This window comes from Lagopus leucura, unplaced genomic scaffold (genome assembly GCF_019238085.1).
Source record: "Lagopus leucura isolate 7727_CA_CO unplaced genomic scaffold, USGS_WTPT01 Super-Scaffold_100002, whole genome shotgun sequence".
In the NCBI taxonomy this organism is placed as follows: domain Eukaryota; kingdom Metazoa; phylum Chordata; class Aves; order Galliformes; family Phasianidae; genus Lagopus; species Lagopus leucura.
The window spans coordinates 58,314,075-58,329,193 of record NW_024962263.1 but is presented as its reverse complement, the minus strand read 5'-3'; the positions used below and the strand labels follow the sequence as shown (position 1 = coordinate 58,329,193).

General features: G+C 34.8%; 1 protein-coding gene across 1 annotated transcript in view; it reads right to left on the bottom strand.

Annotated features, from left to right (window-relative positions):
- Positions 1-15,119, bottom strand: part of PREX2 (phosphatidylinositol-3,4,5-trisphosphate dependent Rac exchange factor 2) — a 173,521-nt gene that overhangs the window by 73,278 nt on the left and 85,124 nt on the right. Inside the window, exons 15-23 of the mRNA XM_042868947.1 lie at positions 14,669-14,741; positions 13,479-13,621; positions 13,237-13,329; positions 11,896-12,044; positions 9,926-10,011; positions 8,085-8,221; positions 4,552-4,669; positions 3,534-3,718; positions 750-911 (exon numbers count right to left, since the gene is read on the bottom strand). Of these exons, the coding sequence (XP_042724881.1) occupies positions 750-911; positions 3,534-3,718; positions 4,552-4,669; positions 8,085-8,221; positions 9,926-10,011; positions 11,896-12,044; positions 13,237-13,329; positions 13,479-13,621; positions 14,669-14,741 (1,146 nt within the window). The remainder of the gene's footprint in view (positions 1-749; positions 912-3,533; positions 3,719-4,551; positions 4,670-8,084; positions 8,222-9,925; positions 10,012-11,895; positions 12,045-13,236; positions 13,330-13,478; positions 13,622-14,668; positions 14,742-15,119) is intronic.

Sequence of the window (15,119 nt, the reverse complement as noted above, 5' to 3'; positions counted from 1 at the left end):
CCCCCCCCCCCCCCCCCCCCCCCCCCCCCCCCCCCCCCCCAAGAAGGCAGTATGAAAAACTAAGTATGCATCATTAACAAATGGTTGTTTAGGCTAGGTCTTGCTAAACTAAACAAATACAGAAAAATAAACTGACAGTAGTTATAGATCACAATCTGGGTTATTTGTTCATTTCTATCTATTTAATCTAGATCTCAGATGTATGAAAGTCAGAAGTGTTCCTCTCATTTTGTGCTATAAAGTTTTATTAACATAACTTAATATCTAACAATTTAAAGAGCTATTGCTCTTAATAGGCAGGCTAGTAAAAGTCATACTAATTTGAAGGGCATATGAGATGAATAAAAGAATAACAATTCAGTATTTAAAATTAAGACATACTAGAAGGAAAAACAATTCTGCTGTTATTGCTTCATATTTGGTTAAAATCTGCAAGTTCACAATATTGATCAAGTATGACAGCCCTCTTGTAGGAAATATGTAGTTGATTCTATCTGCAGCTGAACACAGAGAACAAGAAAGAATATGAACTACCCAGTGTCTAAAAAAGGAATGATAAAGAGCACTGTTCAAAAACTATTTATGTAATAACTCAGTTAAGGCATTCAATGCCCAATATAACTAATCTTTCAGCCATATTTTTTTCACAGTAACAAACGTTCAGAAGAATTATTCAAATCGTACAATTTTGCTTGTTTATTTTCCCTTAAAAGACAATTATCACAAAGCTTAAGACATGCAGGCCATACCTTTTTGTAACTAGAAATTCTTCGGTAGATATGTTCAATTTTCTCACTGCAAATAACACTGAATTTACTTTGAAGCTCAGTAGAAATTACTTCACTTAAGGAACTGAGGCTGTTGCAGTTCTGCACAAACTGCTCATCACTTTTTGCCAGTGCTTCCAGAATCTAAGAGAATAAAAACAAGATCATCACATTATGAAATAAGATGACTAAAAGAACCCTTTACTTATTATCCCCTATAATCTAGGCTGAAAAAGCCAGATAATCGGTTGCCTTTTAACATTATAGGTACTAACTTCACAGAACTAAATCACAAAAAAAAAAAAACAAAAACAAAGGAAATCTGGGAAGCAAAAAACATTTCTCTAAATTTGTCCCTGTCACTGGCATAAATTATACCTGTAGCAAGTAGTTTCACTTGGCTTCTCATGACACTCTCTCATAATGGATTTACTACTAATTTCCTACTTATGCAACCAACATGGCTCACCTGAAATTCAATATCTGCTGTAATTACTTTAGCAGCACATATTACAAAAAGCCTCTGAACCAATTCATTAGCTGTAGCAAACATTCATTATATGGGCAGATGAATATTTGAAAAAAAAAAAAAGAAAAAGCATATAATAAATCTGAGCGCTTTCCTTTTTTTCACTGTTTGCATAGAAAACATGAAATAGTGAACAGAATAAGCTATGCTAGCCAGAAAAGACTGAAGTCTTGCTGTGATGAAAATCCCAGCAAGTGACGGTAGAATACTGAAAGAAAGGGGCATTAAACAGGGCAGTATATAGCCCTTTTTTGAGTAAAAGATGTATTTCAGGTACTGAAATTCACGTATGATGGAGCATGGGAGATCCCTATTGCAGTTGTGTCCAACCTCTGAAAATGTGTTTGAAAAGCACACATTTAAAGCCTTAGAAAGGCCTAACAAAGGCATCCCAAATCCACATTAACACATGTAAACACAAGTGGCTTGAATTTTAGAGATAATCAACTACCTCCAAGCAATTTATCATAAAAACTGGAAGATTTTTCACAACTACACTGCAGAAGTTTAAATTTAAACGAAATTAAGTTCAGTGGCCTAATACAAAGAAATCTTGTTGATAGCAGACTGACCACATCAGCTAGTCAGTCTACATAACAATTTTATAAGGCAATCCCATAGTATTAATATTACACCAACTTGCAAAGAATTCTGAACAAACAACACACACAACATTAATACATCATGAGAACCATGACTACAACTCTCTTCTGCTACCGTTCATTACCACTCTACCCATCATTGCGGCTATAAAATACAAGTTACAAGCCTGAGTAGTTTAGAAAATTTTAGGAAAAAAAAATGACACTAGACAGAGATTTTGGAGTACAAAATCTTAACTTTAAGAAGTTGCAGATTATGCATGAGAAGATCCTGAGATTTTTCTCATGTCCTCAGGAGGACAGAGGAAAGACTAACTCTTTTGCAACAGTGAGTACTTACTGCATTAAAATATTCCAATTATTCTGGTTACACTTGCAATTTTTCGGTTTAATTAATAATAATATTTCAATAATTTAATGAACAGATGGAAAAATATGTTAAATGCATTAAAATTAAGTAACTTTTGCAATACAACTTTGGTTACTTGCCATCAAAACACAGTAAAGATTTGTTCAATGTAAGAAAGCAATCCTTCACTATCTGAAGCAATATCAGAAGCAATACTTCACTGTACTATATATGATGTAGCACAGAGATGTTTAAAAATGCAGGGCAACAATACATGGCAAGATGAGAGAGAAGGAAATAGAGAGAAACATATTACCTAACTGCAAGTGCAGAGTTTACATACAGAGCACCAAGAACCACTTGCAGACAGCTATGATTGATAAAATGCCACTACAGTTTTTATTATTGCCTTTGAGCAAAGGGGTCTGCTCGTTTTGTTGTTGTTTTTAAGCCACTGGACATCTTTTTGATCACTATCATTTTTCTAACACAGTCATATTATTAAAAAAAATATGGAAGTGCAATCTTTTAATAATTAGCCAGGCTAAACAAGCATCCCATGATCTTGAAGGAACTGATCACTGTGATTGTCAAACCTAAGCTAGTGGGTGTCAACCCTGACTACAGTAGGAGGGCCGGAACTAGACAGTCTTTAAAGGTCCCTTTCAACCCCAACCATTCTATGAACTATCAACAAAAAACCTTCACAGTCCCTTTCACGTCTATTGCATGTTTTAATATTTGGAAATATTCACCAAAAACTCCTAAGTTGCACTTGTTTTTTACTTCATCTCTGATTTTGCCATTGTTAGTCACCAAGATATACACAGCTTTATTTTATTTTAAAACATAAAAAGAAAGATGCTATGCTACTTCTATTAATCTCGCAGAAACAAATTTAAGTTGTATGTTATTTTGCTTCATCAAAACCACATTTGGAAACTATTGCCTATCTTCACAAAGTTTTGATGTTTCACTGAGCCTTCAACTTTATTTGAAGTTTTATTTGATAATTAAGAAGATAGGAAAAGATGCAGAAAGAATGGAAGACTGAAGCTCTTTAATGTTTGTTCAGTTTAGAGACTCAATTTATATTGGCACCATAACTTATTTTATGTCCTGAGTACAAAATCATTCTTCTAAATGTAACAGGAACAAAGATCACAAGATATAAAATGAAACGTATACAACCCTAAGCAGAAAAAAAAAGAAAAAAAAAAAAAAGATGTTGCTGCACTGGTATTAAGCTTAGCAATAATAAACACACACAAAAAATTGCTTCATACCTTTGCAGTCAAGCTGAAAAATCCCTTCGGTTCAATCATTTTTTCTAACACATGGCACTTGATTCCAGCTGTGCTGTCATACTCATAAACCACTCCATACTCCAAATGAACATTATCAACAGTCAGGCTTACATGATCTTTCTTCCCATCAATTATTGCCATAGTGTTAAACTTGTCAATTACCTCTAGAATAAAGAAACACAAATCAGTAGAGGAGCATTGGCCACTAAAAAATGAATAATAAAAAGGACACAGGCAAAGATTCTAGAAATAGGTGTGGTCTGTTTATTCTACTTGAAAATGTATTAATATCCCAACTAGGAGGTGAGTGATTTAAAAATCAGAATGCCAGGAGGTTTATAGATGTTAAAATACTACTCCTGCATGAACAGACACTTTACTACAGTCTCTTTTTAGAAGAAGTCATTGTTTAAGGGAACTAATTCAATCTCATTTAAAATTTAGAGCTATACAATGCAACAAAAATAAATTGGAAATCTGAATAATTCTAAATAAGCTAGAAGAAAATGCCCAGAAATGAAACCACTATGTCAGCATTTATTCAGATAATACAAAATTCTTATTAACCACCTCTTTAATTATAATCCTTATACATGCATATGAATCCACACTTATCTAAATGCTAGTTGCCTGAAAATAATCTGAAGGATAGCTGATTTGTTATTTCTCATGCAGTAGTCACTAACTCATCTAATTTAACCTTCAGTGATTGCTAGTGGTGACAATTCAGATAATTCCCAGCATAAGAAATAAGAACTGAATAGTTTTTTCCTAAAATGTTCACAGAAACTTTTTTTTTAAACGAGATGTAACAATTTTCAAAGAACAGCATGTTATATTTACCTTTTTAGAACACAGAAAAAAGCAAAACCTTATGTAAAGCACATCCTACTGTCTGACTGCAGCTTCATCTACTAAAAAAAAACCCACTGCCTACTTTCCTTGCTACTTACACCAACTTCCTGAGCAAAAACAAAATCAAACCTGCACTATATACCTTCCACTTTGCAGTCAAAGGCATCTCCTCCATCATCTCCTGGGGGCTTGGCATTTGTTTTCTGAAGATCTTCCTGTGCACTTTCAATGCTGTTGTAAATCCACTGTATAGAGTCTTGCTAAAAAAAAGAAGAAAGAAAAAAGAAAAACAAAACAAACAAACAAAAAAAACAAGAAAATTTTTACAAGTGCAATTGGCAGCAAATTATCTGCTCTCAAAGATGGAATAGTTGATTTAATGCCCTGATTATTACAATCTCTATTACTTTCTGAACTCAGTCAAAAATAGTATTTTGAAAATACAGAGAATTTTGGCTTTGGCTAAAGCATTTCAATTTACTAATTTATTTCAAAATATATTGTCACGAAGCAGTAGCAAATCTGTGACAGTATGACATCCATCAGTTTCACGTCTCTGCCAAAAATAATCTAAGACATTTCAAATCCAACTGCAGACTGAGAAATATTTGAGATAAGAAATTTTGAAAAGAGAAATAATTTTTGCTTTGCAAAATCTGCAGTTCATCCGCAACACTGACAAAGATTATAGAATGCCAACCAACCATATAGCATGTCCACCTAATCTATTACCCATTTATCGCTGGCAACAAGATTACACACTACAGCCTTCATTTTGTTTTTGGTTTTTTTTTTTCTCTTTTTTGACAGCTACTCTATTAGATGTTTTATTTTACCACCCACTTATCAAAACACAGTAAAAGGACAGAATCTCAGGCCCCACAAGCTCTTCATCTTACATGTTCGAGGTGCATGTGAATACAAGAACAGTGGCTTGGTCACATAGCCTATGGAAGCCATCTGTAAGCCTTGTATCTTGTATTTTCCCCTCACTTGTTTAGACACATGCTCATCACATCCATATGGATGGGCCTATCAAACACGGCATCTTCAGAATGCTCTTCTCTTCCCTTTACACTTCAAAAAAGAAGTCTGACTGTCAGTTAATCATTCACTCTGTAACAGCTACGGCAGAATAAGTGCCACAATTATGACTAATCTGAATTCACAGAATTTAAAAAGAAGTCTGAGTTGAGAATTCAATGTTAAGCAAGAATTGCAGAAATTTAAGTTAAATGTTGAAATGTTCAGGCAAAATGCCAAATACATCAGATTATGCTTTAATAATATACAATATTCCACCACTGTCTTTAACCCATTAGTCCCAGATAACTACAGTTCCACACAATAAAGGCACCCTTTCTGTATAGTTTCTGTAGATTCATCCATGCCTTACTTCTCACTGAAAGGCACTGAAATATTTTAATAAGGGCCTTTGACTTTCAGAGCCCTCTGTTAGTTGCTGGAAGATATCTTTGCAAAAGCTGAACAACAAAAATGGTTTTGAAACCTGCTCATCTTTGTATGCACACCTGAAAGCCTGATGCTTATTTGTGGAGTCTTAAAGGTTTCCTTGACTCGAACACATGGGCATAGGACTGCCATGCCGATATGTAACAAGTGATGTACGTTATGCCAAAGATTTCCTTTATTTCAAATTTGATCTAATCATGAAATTGAAGAACTACCTACTCCAACTGGAGGTCAACCCTTCAACAGCTACAAGATACAATGCTACTCAATTTGGAACCATGTTCTCTAAATGCAGCAGGGGTAATAAATTAGGCATAAATCTGTCACAACATGATTAGTATCACTGCAAATAATTGTTTGGAATTTCAAAAAGCGAAGTCAGTATTCTTTTTCAAGGCAAGACCAAGAGTATAAACACTGTTCAACACAGTTATTCACACTGCAACAGTCTGAAATGAAACTTCATAATTCAGGCAGCTTGGAAGACTCCTTACACTGAGAAGTGGAATACTCAGAACACAGAATAAGATTCATTTTCAATTATGAAATTGACAACCACAGGAGAGACTGCAATATTCATGTTAATTAAATGACAGAGTAATTACTTACAAAATAGGATAAATCCATAGTCATCTTCCAAATAATTAAAAATCCACATTTCTGATTAATAAATTATAGTTTAGCTGTCTAGGAAGATGGCCATCTACACAGGAAGATGGCCATCTACACAGTTATCTTATAGCACTTGATAACACTAAATTCTAAACAATGATTTTCTTATAGATTCTCATGAATCTGGGGGATGTCAGTTGCCAGTGATTTGCTAAAGATACACTTTTTAGATTGAAATGAATACTCTGCGTAGGAAAAATAGGTATGTATCACAACATGTTACACAAGTGGATGAAAAAATAAAACAACAGTAACGTTGCATATAAATTCATTCCAGACAACAGTAATTACTTCTATTCCAATGTCATTAACTTCTGGAGGAACTCCACACTTAGACAAGAGAGAAAATGCATCTGGTAAAAAATAAATAAATCTTTTTCCCTAGCCAGCATTACTATTTGTGCACATGGGCTCTTTTCCGGAGCCCATATTCCCTTGAAAAATAGGTGAGCTCTGCCTTGCTATGTATGTAACAACTTCAATTTTATACTGCAGTTAAAGCACAAACATTCAGACATCTTCATGAAGACAGTATATGCACGACACAGTTCCAATTCTTGCTTAGAATTCTTATCTCATTTCTATGCATTAGGTTTGAGAGAAGGATTTCACTCCTGATTTTAATTGGATTTTTCTTCCCAATTAACATGCTCTGGAAGAGTTTGTGAAGTTAATTAATGATACCAGCTCACAGTTTATGAAAAATTTGCAGGAACTTGGAAAGATTACATTATACAATCAGAGTGCTTTGATTTTCTTCTCTACAATTTGTATCTTGGAAAACATTAGATTTTCTCCTAAACTTACATGAAAAAGATAACAAAACTTAATGTCTATATTTAAAAAAGGGAAAGTTTGAGCCCTGAACTTCCAGTATTGGAATGCAGTGGGACCATAAATGGACCTTCATAGACAAAATTTGTGCACACTGCTCTCTATTTGCTGAAGCGTTTCAAAATTTTAAGATCAGCTTTTTGCATTACATACTCAGGCTGATGAACAGGCACCTAACTGCATAAATCCCTCTTCATAATGATAAAAGTATACCTCTTACTGCTTTCAAGAAAAACCTGAATTAAGCTTTAAAAATACAGTATTAAAAGTTAGCTATAAGCTTATATTTTTCAATGCCGAGATTAATCAGATCTTGAATATCTGTAATATACTGAGCAGTCTTCAGCTTTCATAATTCATCAGGCTTCCTTCCATTTTTATTCACCACTCCTTTCCCACTCGAACACACTCAAACACAATAGGTGCATGGACAGAGAAACAGACCCACATTGTTTGTTTGCAGGGATTATTTCAGGAAAAAAGAAAAAAAGAAAATTTGCAAGATCACAGAATCACAGAATTGTAGGGGTTGGAAGGGACCTCCAGAGATCATCGAGTCCAACCCCCCTGCCAAAGCAGGTTCCCTACACCAGGTCACACAGGTAGGCATCCAGGCAGGTCTTGAACATCTCCAGAGAAGGAGACTCCACCACCTCCCTGGGCAGCCTGTTCCAGTGGTTAACAAGTGCAGTGTACCTGCATTGGACGCCTATACTTCCTGCATGCTGTGACGTGAGCAATAACACTTGCATGAGTCTCCTTGCTGACATTAATTCCATTCACTTTGATTATGCACTGGCCTGGGTGGAGACCTGCTGCAGCTGCCACTGTTCCTATTAAAAAAGAAATAACACAAAAACATGTAGATGACAGACTTCCTAAACATTTCCTTTAAAGCTTACATTTCAAAAGCCCCTGACTTCAGAGTGCTTCTGAAGTCAGCTGGACTTAAAGGAAACAGAGTTCCATTGACATTCCCAAGGATCCTGTCCGTGTTTTTGTCCTTTTTTTACCAATTCACTTACAATAGTGTATTGTAGTGAATAAAGACAAAAGTCTTTACAATTTTAAGCAAAATACACAAAGCAGAGTAGAAGTTCTAAGAAACTTCAGTAATTTCCAACAAACTCTATTTGTTTGAGCAATGCAAAACACATAGTTCAGCAATTTATTTCCACAGTAGAACAGCCATCTTTGGGAAAATTCTCTATATCCACCTAAAGAGTACTACAAAAAAAAGCGGGTGTCTCCAGGTCTTTTCAGTATGACTCAAACCTAGTCCTGAAAGCCTGCTGGATTATGACCACCTACCCATTCAGTTCCTTACATTTCTCTGGCTATTGCGAGAAAAGTGCAAGTAAAGTCAAAACCTATTGGCTAGAGAATGAAACATCGAAGTGAAGAAGCCAACTGTTGTAAAAGGCTGAACTGAACTTGCAGGGCTGACAAGTGGAAAACTACCTGACAACTTGTCAGTTTAGTATATCTGACATAAAATAATAGAAACAATACATATATATTTCTATGATTTTTAGGTCTTGGTACTGTTTAGAAAAATAAAAGCCACGGGAATAGACAACAGTTGCATTTTAAATCTAATATCAATTAAAGTATTTGGAAATAATATTATTACTAGCTAATGTAATCTATAAAAGTCTGGATTTAAATAAATTATTAAACATCTCTCAAAAAGCAGAAATTTTGTTCTTCAAAGCAGAAAACAACAACAACAAAAACCTACGATTCCAATTCAGCAAAGTATTTAAACATATGCTCAAAGTCTTTCAGGTTAACAAACCACACAAGCAAGATTAAGGTACCACTGAGGCTAATTGGAATAATGTATGCGCTTAACGAATAAGGATAGGCAGCTGAATTGAGAACCAGGTGCAGAAATAATTACCACATCAGCTTAATAGTCTGCAGTTTATTACTTTCTCTCAAAAATCTAATTTCTGGCACCACAGCTTAAGAAAAAAAAAAAGTCATCATAGAGCTCTGTTCAAACCTGCTTGGCAAATCAATTCATTTTAAATTCGTCAATTACAAAGGTAGGAGGAGGTGAAAAGACATAACTGCCCCTCAATAGCTGAAAATACAGAGGTAGATGGCTTTACCATTAACAGCATTCAACAGCAACAACAACAAAAATGCTCTCCTTCTTTTATTAACAAGGCATCAATCCAAAATTTATCAAGTTAGGGCCGGCAAGCATTTGACCATCACATCACAAAATAGAAAAAGCAGTATTTTAACTAGCACTATTGAAAAGATTTATAAAAAGTGGATTTTCTGTAAAATGTTTCCAGAACATTGGGGAACCACATGGTCACATAACAAAGGAACTTTCAGGAAACAGTTCCCAACTTCCATTCACAGGACAATGAGCTTTTGGATTTGTCAGCTATTCCTCAAATCACAGCCTTACTATACCTCACCTTAATTACTCAGTGGATCTTATTTTGATTCATCTCAGCCAAGACAGTTACATGGAAAATGTATAATTACGTCACGCATTGACAGCTCTTACAACTTACCTCTCCCAACAGCATGGACAACTGAAGGGCCAAAGCCTCGGATTTGGAACCCAAGTCCATCTGCAGAGTCAGGAATCTTCACTGTCCTGATACATGCAAAAATCCAACATGAATATAGCAAAAGATAGCGTTTTGTTAACATAAAAGTGGACAGCAGTAAGTAGGACGTTTTTTACACAGGGTGTAAAATCCACTCTTTTAGTCAATTCACAGTTTCAGATTCACCATTTTCTTGATCATATGCACCACTAACATCAGAATTAAGAGATACTGATATCAACCGGAGGAAGGCAATATTATTTCACACAAAATTTCAGTATGCCAATTAAGACCAAAGCAGCCTGCAGATTTAAAATTCCTCTCAAAGGACCGTGATTTGAGTATGTTGTCATACAACAGCAAGCCCTGGGAATGCAGGCAGTCTATCAGCTTGCAGCACAGAGCCTGGGGACCTCAGATCACAGCAGGTCTCATCAGATGAGCTGCAGAGGGCTGTGGAGACTGTGTTTGTGTTAGAATTTGTTAACTTTTATTGTTTTATTGTCCACAGCCTTTCTGAGCAACTAGGTAAAGCACTGAGTTTTTTGAAATGAGTTGCCTGCTACTGTTCATGTAATGTGTACACATGTTGCGTTACACTCCTGCTTAGTCTATGCGCAAAGGTAATAAAAAAAATCCTTAGAATCATCACCAACAAAACACTGTTCTGAGAATCAAAATTCATATCTACTCCTTAAAATGAAACCCTGAGTTCACCCAAAAAAAGCTAATGTGGTATTAGCTCAGATTCCAGAAAAAGCAACACAGCTGCATTAGCCCTTATCTGAGCTCATTAGGTCACACATAACACTGCACTGATCTAACTCTACAGTCTTTACTTCCAGAGCCAGCTCTGTTAATATTTAACGGGTCTTTGCCCTGGACTCCATTTGCCAGTGCAAAAGAAAACTGATAAGTGAATGCAAAATGCATTTGAACTATAAGAATTCTGACATTCAGATATATTTGAATAATATCATTGCATTATATCTTGTTCTTTCCAGGGTTTTTTTTGGTTTTTTTGTTTGTTTGTTTGTTTTTTTGTTTTTTTGGTGTGTGGGTTTTTTTTTTTTTTTTTTTTTTTTTTTGGTAAATACAAAATTTAGCATTTTGAGCCAATTACAAGCAGACTCTTATTTCTTTGCTCTTTTTCCCATTATGGTTACCACTGTACTTCTCAAGACATCTTCCTTATTAACAGAAGAAACATCTCCATTCTGCTGCTCAAATTTCCAAGGCTTTCTACATGTTTTCTGACAACAGAGCACGACTTCCTACTTACTCTGCAAAACCTGATGAGAACTTCCTCCAGCTGCTGTTTCTTACCCTCCTATTTCACTATTATGTAGAAACCATTAACAACTACATTAACCTTACTAACAGATCTACACTTGTTTATATACCAAATGAACCCAGGCATTAGGCCTCACTTAGAATTTCTTCTACATAACAAATTCCACTCAGGTAGGAGGGTTCAAAACTTTGTATAAAACCTCATCTGTTGCAGAAAGACTGGAATTTGTTTACTTGCAGGGTTGCTTACACATCCAGCACACATACCAAAGAGGCCCATCAGATCACAAAGTCCAGCTTCTGGTAAACTAGGAACTAATCGTCACACAGAGGAACTTGTTTAATAAATATAGTAAGAGATAGGGGATTGAAACTGCCCATGTATTCCAGTATTTCTTTATACACTTGTGGTTTCTGCATACATGTAGAGTGCCAGACCTGATGACCTAAGCTCATTCATCTTTTCTTTGCTGATGACAAATATAATAAAACAAAGTCAAAGCAGATCAAATTGCTTGGCTTTATGAAGTTAAGACTACTAATAACTTTAGAGTGGTGCTTTTTGAAGTTCCACTTGACTTTGAAAATTTGCTTCATTTACAATTTCTAAAAATTTCCCCAAAGGAATGACAACTTACTCCCGTGGTTTAGTGCTCACAAGAACCCGCAGGGGCTTTCTGCTGTTTAAACACATTTTCAGGAAGCAATCCACTTCACTGAAGGGTCGCAGAAAAACCAGGTCACCATTAATGGCAAAGATTTTTTTCCCAACTTCCAAGCCTGCCATCTAGAAAACATAACAGTCGTGTATACATTTCGCTTTTATAACCAACAACACTGTACTTTCTTATGCTTGCCAATACATGCAATGCCAATACGAATAATGACCACACATTTAAAGAAAATTATTTTTGCCCCCTCAATAAGTACACAAGACATCAAAAGACACCAAAAGTGTTCTGGAACTGGTTACAGAGACCTATGAAGAGATCTAAATACAAGCCCTAGTTTCATTCAAGATGCTATGAAAGCATTACCATATTGGTTAATGTTGAAAAATTAACAAAACAGCAATTAGAAAGGAATTAAAAGCTTCTTTGTAAAGATACATATACTAAAATTCAAAACAAAATGTATCCTTAAAATTTCTATGGCCATACCTTTGAGTAACAAATTTATGTACAAGCTTTAAATTATGGCCTACAAGGAAAGAAACCATTCCCAGCCAGCATGGTAGGCATACACAGAGTTGCTTAAGGCACACACTAAGCCTTAGATGATGCCAGCACCTGACTGCTGTAAAAGGCCACAAGAAAACACACAAAGCTAACAGAGGGAAAAAAAGAGAAACATAGCCCTGGACATATCTGTATGGCTATATTATATTAGTGATCTACTACATCTATTTTTATTAAAACTTCAGTCCCACAATGAGATGTAGAAGGGCTTGAAATCCAGGTCTAAATGTTTCTTCCCATTGAAGTACTGGTCTGTATATTTGTACATAAGACTCCCATGTTTTTCACCAGATAATATCAAATTACTCCAAGAGCAACTAAAGCAATACTAACAGATTGAAAGGCTGCAATTCATTCATTCAGATTTCTAAATTCTAGATTTTGCTTAATATATCCTTTGTTATGAAATACATCAAATACAATCTACAGGCTAGTATACTTTTCTATGTTCATTTAATATGCTATTGAAAGATGCTTACTCCACTCATGAGCAATGTCATAACTGGAATATTTTAATAAGCATAAAAATAAATTTATTATTTTTGTATTAAAAAAAATTTTGTATCACAAATTTCCTATGTAGAAAACAAGTGTTGGTAATGCTCACAGTTCTATTTTGTTTCAAACTAAACAAAGATTGATAACCACAGATTTCTCAGAACCTTCTGATATTAATTATCATCTAATACACATTTTCTTAACTAGAATAAAACAGGGAAGTTAGTTTATAATATTTAATACCTCAGCATTCGATGCTTTCTCCACCACCTTAATAATTGGCACCTTATTTTTATCTTCTAAACCAAAACCATAGGTGCCTTCATTAGATTTAATCTGAAAAATAGAATTGTTCAAAATATTATTCAGAAAGTCCTTTAGGAAAGTATAGCTCAACTGATAAATGAACACATAGTGCTAATTTATTGTCAGTACAACCAATTTTTTGTTCTCATCCAAGCATATAATCATTTGGTTTAACTCACCAACACTGACTTAGCTATAACATTTTCCACTACTTTCAAATCATGTTTCATCAGTCTGTGTTTCATATTTGACCCTTCCATTTCTTCATCTGCATAAAAACGGAACAGCAGTGGCTCATCTTTAAATTCACTTTTCTCTAACACTGTAAGAAACAGAAACACAGACATGAGTACTTGTATTACTGAACATCAATATACAGGTTAAGCACTAGCTGATTATCTTGTGCGTGAACCTAGTGAAATCTTAATTTTTAATCTAAAAAAAAAATTTTTTTTCCGGATCCATTATATATAGGTAACACTAAAATCCTTTTCAGCTACAGAATTTGGATTTCACCAAGCTTAGGAATAAACATTAGCTTGAAAAGGTTTTATTGAAAATACAAAGCACAAGATTTCTTCTTAAAACAGATTTAAATATACAATTTTCAAAAGTTCTGCTGGACAGCCGATGGAAATGTTCACAGCCAAGACCTGGCACTCTCCAAATGGTGAAGTATGCCAGGTTCAGTATTACAAATGGGCTTGCTGGGACTGTGGAAGCAACTGAAACAGTGGACAGATACAGTCTGCATATTCAAAGACTAAGGGGCAAAAGAATGAACAGTGTCCGAAAGGACATTAATCTTCCATCCTTATCTAAACCAGCTGATGAGAAAATCATTTTTTCCTCATTTTATTTCAGTAAATGACCCATTGCTTCAATTGTTTTACTTAAGTTTTCCCTCTGATGCTATTAAATGCAACCTTGTTCACTTCATTTTTGGCACACTCTTTGTTCTCTGCTATCATTAGCATTTTCTTTTTTCTTTTTTTATCCCTGCAGTCCTCTTTCTACAGCTGTCATTTCACACTTTTTGAAGTCATGATCCTGCACTCAATATCATTCCTCCAAAAATACTTCCTTTTGTTCCTACAAATTACCTCCATTAGCATCTTCAATCTCACCTGAGTAAACATGTATTACTTGCTTAAGAATATTCTTTCAAAGAAACCCTCAGTATGCACTTTGACCGAAAATAATTTTTAGAGTATAAAATGGCTTGTTTTTCCTTCTTTAAGATTATAACAGTGGTATAATGAACCATCTTGCAATTCCTTGTTTAAATATTTAAGAGCCCCAACATTTCCCTTCTACTATGTGGACAGCATTAGAACAAACATAGCTTGTACAGAATGCATTTACTTACCATGGTGCATAAAACCATTATCACAAAGAGCTACACCAAAGATCATAGCTTCTTCCCTGGTCCGGCAATCTCCCTGTTAAACCATAAGATGTATTTTTTATATATTTTAAAATATCAGCAAAATGCTTTCTATTTGCAACGGCATAATCTCACAGCACCAGCAATAGTCGTAGATTACATTTACCATCATCACCTTTGGATTTTTAACAGTGAGCATATGAGATATTATATGACATCAATATTATACTATAATATATATAGTTATAAAATGAAAATATTTTAATTAGAGCGCATTCTCAATTAAAATTGGCATAATGAAATCTGAAAATATTGACATTTTTAACTTCTATTTACAAAGCTGGTACATGTTGACTGAGTGAACAGGTTATCCTGTTCCTGGTTTGCATAAGATAAAATGGAATCATGACAGCAAATTGATGCTCACTTTCAT